This window comes from Alosa pseudoharengus, unplaced genomic scaffold (genome assembly GCF_046254945.1).
Source record: "Alosa pseudoharengus isolate Yale_2024_CS ecotype anadromous, Long Island Sound unplaced genomic scaffold, YU_APseudo_1.1 YU_APseudo_1.1_scf_12, whole genome shotgun sequence".
In the NCBI taxonomy this organism is placed as follows: Eukaryota; Metazoa; Chordata; class Actinopteri; order Clupeiformes; family Clupeidae; genus Alosa; species Alosa pseudoharengus.
The window spans coordinates 10290745-10303244 of record NW_027468587.1 but is presented as its reverse complement, the minus strand read 5'-3'; the positions used below and the strand labels follow the sequence as shown (position 1 = coordinate 10303244).

Below are 12500 nucleotides of genomic sequence, written 5' to 3'. Positions count from 1 at the left end.
TTTGGAAAAAGTTGCCAAATGTTTGCCTCTGATTAATGAACTCATGGCTCCTCTGGTGTGAAACTGGCCTTGTTCCGGCTGAGATCTGCTGCTGTTCCAGAGTCTGCTGCTCCTCTGAGAGCCTGTAACTGTCCATTCTGTGGCTGTCCACTCTAAGTATAGTATAAGTATATATACTCTTTTAATCCCATGAGGGAAATTTGGTTTCTGCATTTATCCCAATCCGTAAATTAGTGAAACACACTCAGCACACAGTGAACACACACTAATCCCGGCGCAGTGAGCTGCCTGCTACAACAGCGGCGCTCGAGGAGCAGTGAGGGGTTAGGTGCCTTGCTCAAGGGCACTTCAGACGTGCCTACTGGTCAGGGTTCGAACCGGCAACCCTCCGGTTACAAGTCCGAAGCGCTAACCAGTAGGCCACGGCTGCCCCAACTGCACTCTGTGGCTGTCCATTCTGTGACTTGTCTGTGATTGTCCACTCTGGGCTGGATAACACTGGGGCTGCTGGTGTCCAAGCGGTCATCATTCCTCTCAGCTGTTGCTTGGCTGGACGCCGGCGTCGACATCTTCTCTGCGCAGGACTCAGCTGACATGTTATACACGCGGTGAGCCCAGCTGACATGTTATACACGTGGTGAGCCCAGCTGACATGTTATACACGCGGTGAGCCCAGCTGACATGTTATACACGCGGTGAGCCCAGCTGACATGTTATACACGCGGTGAGCCCAGCTGACATGTTATACACGCGGTGAGCCCAGCTGACATGTTATACACGTGGTGAGCCCAGCTGACATGTTATACACGTGGTGAGCCCAGCTGACTTGTTCGAACCTCTGGTGATTCCAACATGCTAAACTTTACAACACTCGTTCAGCACACAGACAACATGTCCACAGACTCTTCAGGGATGTCTTCAGCCTGCTCTCAGTCCGAGGGCTCACCTCTGGCCTTTGGGTTCCCAGGACTAGGTTACCAGCCTGTGGTCCGTTCTACTGTCTGCGGTCCGCACTCTGTCTCTCTGTCCAGTTCAGCACCTGACACAATCACTGACACACACATGAAGCCTCGGATTCTACTAATAACAATGTCACCCCCCCCCCCCATCCTACCCTGGACCCAGTGCTGAGGGGGCCCCTCCACTCCCCTCACCCCGCCTCACTTGTGATGGGGCAGTTTGTGTTTGACTGTGGCCTTGTGGGCAGCTTTGGGTGCCGCTGGGGGGGCTGGAGTGGCAATGGTGGTGGCAGTTGTGCTACGGGGGGAGGGGGTAGTTGCTGGGGCAGGAGTGGTAGCAGTTGTGCTACGGGGGGAGGGGGTAGTTACTGGGGCAGGAGTGGTAGCAGTTGTGCTACGGGGGGAGGGGGTAGTTACTGGGGCAGGAGTGGTAGCAGTTGTGCTACGGGGGGAGGGGGTAGTTGCTGGGGCAGGAGTGGTGGTGGCAGTTGTGCTACGGGGGGAGGGGGTAGTTGCTGGGGCAGGAATTGTGGCAGTTGTGCTACGGGGGGAGGGGGTAGTTGCAGGGGCAGGAGTGGTGGTGGCAGTTGTGCTACGGGGGGAGGGGGTAGTTGCTGGGGCAGGAGTGGTGGTGGCAGTTGTGCTACGGGGGGAGGGGGTTGTTGCTGAAGCAACGGGTGCAACAGTGATGGGCGAGACGGCAGGGGTGGAGGTGGTGGGGATGTGGGGGGTCAGTTTGGAGGCATCAGTGGTGTGTGGGGTCAGAGGGGTGGGGGTGGAGGCACTGGAGGAGGGTGGGGGGGTAACAGGGGCAGGAGTCTGGGGAGACTGAGGCCCAGGGGAGGAGCGCGTGGAGGGGGAGGGAGACGGGGAGGAGGTGCCAGTGGTCTGGGTGGAGGGGCGGCTGGTGGGGACAGGGGTGACGGAGGAGCTCAAGGAGCTAACAGGGGTGGTGGTACCACTGGGGGTTTGGGTGGGGGTCTGGGCAAGGGGGGAGGTGGGAGGAGGGCTGATACAGGAGAGAGGGGTGGGGGACAGCCTGAAACGGGAGCCCTGGATGAGGGAGGCGGCCGCGGAGGGGGGAGGGGTGGAGGAGGGCAGGGAGGGGGGGCAGGGGGAGGCGGCACTGGGCTTGGCGCTCGCTGGCTGGGTGTGGGGGAATGCCAGCGGGGTGCTGCCCGCGCTGGGGGGAGGGGTGGAGGAGGGCGTGGGGGAGGCGGAGCGGGAGGGGGGTGTGGGGGTGGCTTTGGGCAACACTGAGGTGGGCAGAGGAGAGGAGGAGGAGAGGGGTGTCTGTTTCGGGGACGAGGACGCTGGGCCAGGAGCAGAGCTTAGGGCGGCGGCAGGGGTGGGCCCAGGTGCCAGAGGAGGGGGGGTCTGTGCCAACTGGACCTGCAGGGGCAGTGGGTACGTTTGGGCTGGCATCTGCATGGGCACCTGTGCTGCCAGGGGCAGAATCTGGGCAGCAGCAGTGGGAGTGTTAGAACTCAGCACCCCGGCACTGCCCCCCCTGGCCAGCTGTCCCGGCGACACGAGGAAGGGTGCGGGCAGCAGGTTGCCCCCGGAGGCCTTGCGGTGGAGGGGGGGGCAGGGCTGCAGGCCGGCCCAGCTGCGGTGCGGCAGCGTGGGCTGGGAGGCGGAGAGCAGCCGGGCCTCCTGCGTCAGGCGGCCCAGAGCGGGCAGCCCCTGGGTGCTGTGGCGCAGCAGCGCCTCTTTGGCCCCCTGCTGGCCACACATCAGATTGCGCATGTCGGGCGGCAGGGACGCCACTGCCATGGCGACGGCACCGCCTGCAGAGGAAGGTGGAACTCTGTGGAAAGGTTGTGTCGTGGCTCCTCCCACTCCAGCGCCATTGGCTGAGGGGGATTCCGCGGGGAGGCGGAGACTGTAGTGAAGAGTCCGTCCCCCTTGCAAGGGCGTGGGCAAGGACGACGCAGGGGTGGGCGGAATTTTAGCCATGCCAATTCCTCCTGTGACACCCCCTACTCCTGAACCCCCGCCAGCAGTAGGCGGTCCCGCTGAGGAGGGGGAGGGCACTGACGTCATGGTTACAGGGAGCCCCCTGGGGGCCAGTCCCACGCCCATGAGGGAGGAGATGGACTGGCGCGGGTGCAGGAGGGGGGGGCGCGGGGGTGAAAGCGGGCAGCCGGAGGGGGAGGGGGAGATGGGCAGTGTGGAGGGCATGAAGAGGGTGCCCTGGCCCAGAGCCTGCTGCTGCTGCTGCTGCTGGATCTGCTGCTGGATCTGCTGCTGCTGCTGCTGCTGCTGCTGGTGCATCAGGGCGATGGCCACGTTGGTGGTGGCCGCGGCCGTCTGCAGCGGAGCGTGCACCAGCGGCGCCCAGATGAGCGGGTGGGGGCGCGGCGACACGGTTCCTCCTCCTCCTCCTCCTCCTCCTCCTCCTCCGACCACCCCGGGCCGGGGGGTAGCCACGGCGGCGAACTCCTGCATGGCCGGCATGCTGTCGTGCTTGACGATCTGCTGCACCAGCATGCTGTCGCACGAGCCCAGGCCTGCCATGCTGCCCAGCACTCCGCCAGCGCCGCCCCCGCGACTGCCCCCACCCCCACGACCCATACTGCCCGCCATCGAACCGGCCTGAGACGCCTTACGCAGCAGGATGGAGTTCTTCTTACCTGTGAGAAAGGAGGGAAAGCGGAGGGAGAGATAAAGAGAAGAGAGAGAGTACAGAGTGCGATAGAGGGGAGAGAGAGAATGGAGAGAGCGAGGGAGTAAAACGACCATTTGTATCAACAAGATGGACAGAAACTGCCTAAAACATGACTAATGTAGTAGAACATAATGTGTAGTGGAACATAATGTGTAGTGGAACATAATGTGTAGTAGAACATAATGTGTAGTGGAACATACGTAATGTGTAGTGGAACATAATGTGTAGTAGAACATAATGTGTAGTGGAACATAATGTGTAGTAGAACATAATGTGTAGTAGAACATAATGTGTAGTGGAACATACGTAATGTGTAGTGGAACATAATGTGTAGTAGAACATAATGTGTAGTGGAACATAATGTGTAGTAGAACATAATGTGTAGTAGAACATAATGTGTAGTGGAACATACGTAATGTGTAGTGGAACATAATGTGTAGTAGAACATAATGTGTAGTGGAACATAATGTGTAGTAGAACATAATGTGTAGTAGAACATAATGTGTAGTGGAACATACGTAATGTGTAGTGGAACATTGCAATGTGCTGCTAAATTACACTGTTTTTTTTACAGGAATAGCAGTGTGGCTCACAAGCAGATTGTTGCACTTGCAGGACTGCAGAGTGTTTACTGATAACACATTTGTCCTCCATCTGTTGTTGTGTTTTACAGACAAATGAGCGAAACAAAACACCTCGTGGCACAGGTGTGTTAGGAAAGGTTTGTTTACCGATGCGGTCGAGGCGGTCAGCTGCCACGGTCTCGAAGGCTCGCCGCATCATGGGGTGCTCCTCCAAGACCTCGTTAAAGCTGTCCACACTCAGTGAGTACAGCCGGCAGTACGTGTCAGCTCGCACACTCGCAGTCCGGCGGCCACGGGTCAGCAAACAGATCTCTGACAAACGAGGAAGAGGACAAGGAAGAAGAGGAGGTGGAGGAGGGGGGGGGGGTCCAGGAGTATACGGGTGGGTGTGAGATGCAGGAAAAAAACAGAGAAGAATCAGGAATATCATTCAATGACTTCCTCTTCCTCAAGCAGACTACAGAGAACAACTAAACTAAACAACTGACCAGTCTCTTTAAAATATGAACCAGCTCGACAACACACCTTATATCCTCTTTATGATTCGGCTGCAGGACCAGAGCAATCTCATGATGACACCAGTATTCTGTGGCACCATTTACAATAAATCAGGCACTATAAATATTTTTTCAACACTGTCTTTCCATGTTTTCATTCATTAACATTCCTTCATGTGCAGGCTCGGACTGGTAATCTGTACAACCGGTGGGCCGGTGACCTCCGGGATTTTTTTTTTTTTAAAGTTATTTAGCCTATTTGCGACCCGTCATGTAGGCATAGTGCATAGGCCTAGCCTATAAATGCAGTTGCATCCATTTGGCTTGGGGGGTGACAGGTCAATCATTTTGGCCTCTTCATGACAGGTTCAGTGTGTGTTACGATCGCGCGTAAATGTTTAATGTTTGGGTTCAGTTTATGAAGTGTTGCTACAGCATAATACTGGGTGTTTGTTATTTATGGGGGAATCAGATTTTTATTTTTTTTTGGTGGGGGGGGGGTCGTCGTTCCAGTGGTGGGCCGGTCCAGGAGAAAATTGCCAGGGCCGAATTTTGTTCCCAGTCCGACCCTGTTCATGTGTATTCTTCCTATGCCTATGTACAGTATGTGAGAGTTAGATAAGTAAGATAAATATCCAAGCATTCTTTTTAAGTCCTGGTTACACTTGTGGTTTCCTTTCTCTCCCAGACTTTTATTATGAATTATGCAATCCAGAAACGGAATCGGAATCCAATCACAAACTCGGAGGTCAAGAATTCTAACCTCCTACTGGGAAAAAAGTACAATGGAAAGCCACTCAAAGTAGGAGTTTCAACTTCTAAACTCGACGCCAGTCAATCTACCCCAACTTCAAAGTCGAATTAAAGTCTGACTTCCGACATCCGAGTTGTCTGTAATGCAGCTGATGTGTGTGTCCTGTCGCAGCTCCACTCACCTCCGAAGTAGGATCCGTCGCTGAGCTTGGTCTCCTTGTTGCCGCGGGTGAGCACGCCGACTCGTCCGTGCTGGATGAAGTACATCTTGCGGCCAATGGTGCCCTCCCTGATGATGAAGTCCGCAGGCTGGAATACCTCGAAGCGCAGCTTCGTCAGGACGGCCGTCACAAAGTTGGGGTCAGCGTTGGCAAACAGGGGCATGTTGGCCACCAGACTGCGGCAGTTGAAGCTGACGATTTCCTGCAGGAGGAGTCAGAGGTCAAAGACCAGGGCAGGAAGATGGAGGGAAAGAGAGAGGATTAAAGAAAGGAGGGAATGGAAAGAGATGAGAAATAATCTGACATGGAATGGTGGTAAAGGACAACTGGGCCTTGTGTGTTAATGTAAGGACCTAATAGAATGCCATGTTTTCAGATTTTCTTTATTTGTTTGGGGCAATGCACTATTAAATAAAATGAATATATTTGAGTACAGTACAATGTTACAGTGTGTATTAAAAGGAGAAAGCAGAGAAGAGTGGGGGATTTTTAGAGAGAGGAAGAGGAAAAGAGATGGGAGAGAGAGAAGACGATACCTCCTTGAGTGGCTCACTCAGCTCGCCAAGGATGTTCTCCTCATCAAACATCTTGCCCTGGAAGCGATGCTCGTAGTACTCGTGGATCTTCTGACGCATGTCCGCCGGCAGCTTGTGGAAGGACATGTACTGCTCCACCTGCTTATACTGATATGCACAACACAGACAGACAGAAAACAACCATTACAGATCACTGGACCAGATAAAAACAACACAAATCTCCATGATATGCCATTCAACCTCCAGACATAAGACAACGATGACAGATCATGACATCCTGTCCCCTAGCAGACAGAACACAACCATTACACATCACCTATCCTACAGACAAGGCCACTGTAAGGGGGGAGCTAGGACCCTGCACTGACAGGCATACAGTAGAACATATGAACCAACATTATTAGAACATTACATAGGGCCCCCAACATTATCCAGATTGTTCCTATAATCTACAATATTACATACCCAATACATAGGCCCAATAATATATTATTTTCACTGGAGCCACTGGACCTTCAGACAGAACATAACAATTACACATGAGCATGCCCAGATGAGTGGCCTGCACATTATCTCATAATCCAATAGGAGCGGATGGAAAACAGGCAGTGGCCATGACAGACGCATCTAGCCGGTGATTACAGGACAACAAGCACACATTACTGGATGGGTGGCCTGACCTGCTGTGACTGAGAGAGGGAGCACACACACACACACACACACACACACACACACACACACACACACTAGCATGCTGCGAACACAGCATCAGATGCTGTGAGGGACCAGAGATGAAAATGAACACGACCCACGCGTAAATCTGATCAATTTTATTCACAATTCTCAGTGATGTGTAACGTCATGAACAACTGACTGTTAAATTCTTGACATGCTTTAAATTAACTCCATGGATCTACAACGATCAATTTTTACGATCAATCAATGAACCAAGCAATGAACCAACCAACTAACCAATCAATCAAGTAGACACATACAGACACACACACACACACACACACACACACACACACACACACACACACACACACACACACACACACACACACACACTCACATAATATGCACATATACACACGCACATACTGTATGCACACATATACACACACACATGTATGCACGCACACACACACACACAAACATACGTACACACACACACACAAACACACGTACACACACACACACACAAACACACATACACACACACACACACACACACACAGAGAGAGAGAGACACACACTTACCTTCTCCTGGTACTGGCGGCGTGAGGAGTCGAGTGACTGTATGAGCGCGGTGGCGTGGCCTATGAACATGGCGTAGCAGGTGGCGCCCACAATCATGCTGAGCATGGTGAGCCACACGTCCGTCATGCCTTCGGGGGCCTGGGCTCCGTAGCCAATACACAACATGTGGCTCATGGCCTTGAAGAGGGCATACGAGTACTGCACCCCCCACGTGTCATTCTGGGGAAAGGGGAAAAGAGAGGGACACAGAGAGACAGAGAGAGAGAAAAAAACGAGAGGAGGAGGAGGAAGAGGAGAGAGGGGGACATTAGGAGTCTGGTGAAATACAGCAGTTACATTCAAATATCTTACTTGCTACAATAACAGCTTCTCATCCTTTTATTCCCCCTGTGGCATTCCAGTTCAGTAGCATCTGTAATGATATGCTTTGAACTGCTTTACTCTGCTCAGCTAATGTGGTCTCAGAAGAGCCTGGCTTTACAGCTATAAAAGAGCTTTCATCTGAAGAGAACTCCTCCCTCAATGGTTCATGTATATAGCCTAATGTACACCTGTGTGAACGTATGTACATACGTAAGTATGTATGTACCTACATATGTATGTATGTTCATGTACAATGTACATAATGTTTGTATGTAAGTATGCATGTGTGTAAGCATGCGTGTATGTATGTATGTGTATGTATGCGTGTCAGCATGTGTTTATGTATGTACAGTATGTATGTATGTATGTATGTATGTATGTATGTATGTATGTATGTATGTACATGTGTATGTATGCGTGTCACCATGTGTTTATGTATGTATGTATGTATGTATGTATGTATGTATGTATGTACATGTGTATGTATGCGTGTCACCATGTGTTTATGTATGTATGCATGTATGTATGTATGTATGTATGTGAGTGTGACCGGAGGGAGAGGTACGAGTCTGAGGAACCTGTGAGTGTGTGAAGCAGCACCGTAAGAGAGCTGTACTTGAGTGCAATGTGTGGCTGTGTGTGTGCAGCTCTGCACTGCGTGGCGTGGGGCAGGCCTGGGCTGAGAGAGGAGGAGTCTCAGGAGGAGGAGGAGGAGCTCTGCCAGTGCTCCAGGGCTGCAGCCTGATTAATGGAGCTCAAGATGAATGAATGTAGTTGTTTGAATGACGGACTGTTTGTGTGTGTGTGTGTGTGTGTGTGTCTGTGTGTGTGTGTGTGTGTGTGTGTGTGTGGATTGTGTTTATGAACCGTGTGTTTGCTGTCAGCACAATTGTGGTGGAGACGATGAAGAAAATGATGATGATGATGATGATGGAATAACCAATTATAGCTGCTGCTCTCTGATCCGCTCAGTCCAGACGGAGAAGAGCTCTCTCGAGGTGTGTGTGTGTGTGTGTGTGTGTGTGTGTGTGTGTGTGTGTGTGCGCGCGCTCAGAGGAAGCATCAGCAGGGCGGTCTCTATGGAAACCAGGATGGAAAGCCGCCATGTCATGAGTCAGCGGTTTACACACAAGCCTTGGAGGGGGGGGTGGTATGTGATTGGTGGTGCAGACGAAGGGGGTGGGGTTAGTGGTAGTGGTTGGTTGCCTAGAGTTTCACTGATGCGTGTGCGTGTGTTTGAGTTAATATGGAAATGTGTGACTGAGTGAATGTGTGTGTGAGTGTGTGTGTATCTGTGATTAAAGCTTTCTGTTGTGTGTGTAAGTGACAGAGAGTTTTGTGTGAAGGTGTTTGTGTAATGTGTGTGTGTGTGTGTGTGATCAATCTGTTTTTGTGTTGCTTTATTGTGGTTTCCCGGTGTATGTAGGTGTCTGTGCTTTGTGAGAGCCTGTGTGTGTGTGTGTGTGTGTGTGTGTGTGTGTGTGTGTGTGTGTGTGTGTGTGTGTGGTGGGGGGTAAGGGGTAGCATCTGTCTCTCCACCAAATCAAACACTACTTTTTAATTGGGAGTTCTCTCCTGTTTTTGACCAAATGTTCTAGGCAGGCATGCAGTTACATGCAGCAGCCAATTAACACCACGGGAAAGGGAAAACAAGCCCATACACCACAGTACACACATTAAAGTAGATGACATCAATTATTCTTCAATTATTTATTACACACATACTACAGTATATACAGGCTCACACACACACACACACACAAACGCGCGTTGGATTACGTAATCAGATTACAAAAATCAAGTAACTATAATCAGCCCAGATTACAATAAAAAAATGTGTAATCAGATTACAGTTACATTGTTGGGGATTACCTGATTACATTTTATCATACAAACAATGCAACTTTTTATGATAGCCTAGCTATCTTTTAATTTGACAAGCTTCGGGCTTGCTGGTTCGATCCCCGACCAGTAGAAAAAATGTGGGCGGGGGAAGTGGTTGAGCACTGCTCTCCCATGCCCTTGAGTAAGGCACCTAACCCCTCACTGATCCCCGAGCGCCACTGTAGCACACAGCTCACTGCTCCGGGTTGGTGTGTGCTTCACCTCACTGTGTGCTCATTGTGTGCTTCATCTCACTGTGTGTTCACTGTGTGCTCTGTGTGCTTCACTAATTCACGGATTGGGAGACCAAATTTCCCTCACGGGATCAGAACTTACTAACTTATTTACTATTGGGGCAGGTCTCTCGGCACACTGTCTGATCTTTTCCTCCTAATCTTAATAGCTCCTTGTTTTAGTGTTACCGTTTACTTTGAGAAAGTCACCAGGTCCCCCTGGTTGAAAAACATCCCAAAGGAATCATTTTCTCACCCCCACAATTGAAATGGACATTGGTGTCATTCAATCTCAGGCCATGTCCCTGGGTCAAAAAAAATCCAGCGAAAGCTAAATTCATTGTCCAGGTGTGCCCTTATAAAGGTTAACCTGAGTTGTGCATGTTTGGAGAATAGTGATCCATGATCACATCCATGATGACTAAGTGATCAATTTTGGGATGGGGTGAAAATTTCAACCACCAAAACACCACCCCAAAGTGGAGAATAGCTATAGAAAAGTATTAGTTTTGGGGTTTTTTCAGACAATGGGACCTGGTGACCTCAAAGTAAATGGTAACACTAAAACAAGGGGCTACATTAAGATTTTTGGAGGAAAAGATCAGTTAATTCACACAGGAATGCTTTCCTCAGAGCAAAGAGATTTCTTAGATGTAATGAAATAATAAAGAGAAAAATAGAATGAGAATTCTTTCATCAATTCAGTGGTGGTGTCTTTTTCTTAAGGGACATATTTATTGATGTAATCTAAAAGTAATCCTAAAGTAATCAGATTACGTTACATGTTTTTGGTAATCCAACTGATTACGTTACTGATTACAAAAATTGCCATGTAATTTGTAGTCAGTAATGGATTACATTTCAAAGTAATCTGACCCAACCCTGCGCACACACACACACACAAACACACGCATACACAGACACATATTTACACACAAGCACACAAGCACATAGAGCACAAACACAACACAAAACAAACAAAAACACAAACGCAAAATACTGCTTGTCACCATGTTATCAACAATCTGACTAGTGTCTCATAACCCTTGTCTATTATACTGTATGTTGGGACACACTGCTGTTTAAAATCCAGTTTTCAATAATTACACAGGTAAACTACTAACCACACACACACACACACACACACACACACACACACACACACACACACACACACACACTCACCACCATGTCGTTCTTGGAGACCCAGCAGTCCGGGGGGAAGTCCTGCAGCATGGGCACCAGGAACTGGAGGCATCCGTCCCAGTGACACAGCAGCAGCATCATGCCGATTAGGTTGACAATGCGCACCATGGCGCTCGCCAGGTCATACGTCATGTGGAAGATCTGACCACGGGGAACAGTAAACACACACACACACACACACACACACACACACACACACACACACACACACACACACGATCAGGTTGACGATGCGCACCATGGCACTCGCCAGGTCATACGTCATGTGGAAGATCTGACCACGGGGAACAGCAAACACACACACACACACACACACACACACACACGATCAGGTTGACAATGCGCACCATGGCGCTCGCCAGGTCATACGTCATGTGGAAGATCTGACCACGGGGAACAGCAAACACACACACACACACACACACACACACACACACACACACACACACACGATCAGGTTGACGATGCGCACCATGGCACTCGCCAGGTCATACGTCATGTGGAAGATCTGACCACGGGGAACAGCAAACACACACACACACACACACACACACACACACACACACACACGATCAGGTTGACGATGCGCACCATGGCACTCGCCAGGTCATACGTCATGTAGAAGATCTGACCACGAGGAACAGCAAACACACACACACACACACACACACACACGATCAGGTTGACGATGCGCACCACGGCGCTCGCCAGGTCATACGTCATGTGGAAGATCTGACACCATTTCAGCATTAATCCTTTTGTCATAGTCACACTCTATCTATCTATCTATCTATCTATCTATCTATCTATCTATCTCTTTCACTCTCTCTCTCTCTCTCTCACACACACACACACACACACACAATCAGGTTTATGATGTGCCCTCGCGAGGTCAAATGTCACAAGGCAGATCGGCTAGCACAGGAGCAGGCACAGAGATACACAAACAGGAACAAAGGAGCAGATGTTACTCTAATGTCTGACCATGCCCTGACCACATCCTGACTGTCAATATGCAGGACAGTAAGAGTGGTAAAAATATCAGCATGTCGCTAAACACGACTATATTCACTATAAAACTCACCGAGGCAGCAGCAGATATGCAAAACTATGATTAGTCCGTTGTTTTCTTTTTTAAAATTAAATTTCTTATTGTGATTTGAATTTCTTGAATTTCCCCTTGGGGATCAATAAAGTATCTATCTATCTATCTATCTATCTGATGTTTCATCTCAGGGCTTTTTGAGTGACACACGCAACATGGCAGTGGCTGAGACAAGCGCGACACTCTTCGCCTTCTCCTCACTCTTCCCTCTCTTATCTCCACCTC

General features: G+C 50.2%; 1 protein-coding gene across 1 annotated transcript in view; it reads right to left on the bottom strand.

The window, feature by feature from the left end:
• Positions 1 to 1160: 1160 nt before the first annotated feature.
• Positions 1161 to 12500, bottom strand: part of LOC143118618 (uncharacterized) — a 19871-nt gene continuing 8531 nt past the window's right edge. Inside the window, exons 3-9 of the mRNA XM_076279643.1 lie at positions 11150 to 11311; positions 7485 to 7703; positions 6222 to 6368; positions 5647 to 5887; positions 4362 to 4526; positions 2742 to 3595; positions 1161 to 2684 (exon numbers count right to left, since the gene is read on the bottom strand). Coding sequence (XP_076135758.1) covers positions 1161 to 2684; positions 2742 to 3595; positions 4362 to 4526; positions 5647 to 5887; positions 6222 to 6368; positions 7485 to 7703; positions 11150 to 11311 — 3312 coding nt within the window. The remainder of the gene's footprint in view (positions 2685 to 2741; positions 3596 to 4361; positions 4527 to 5646; positions 5888 to 6221; positions 6369 to 7484; positions 7704 to 11149; positions 11312 to 12500) is intronic.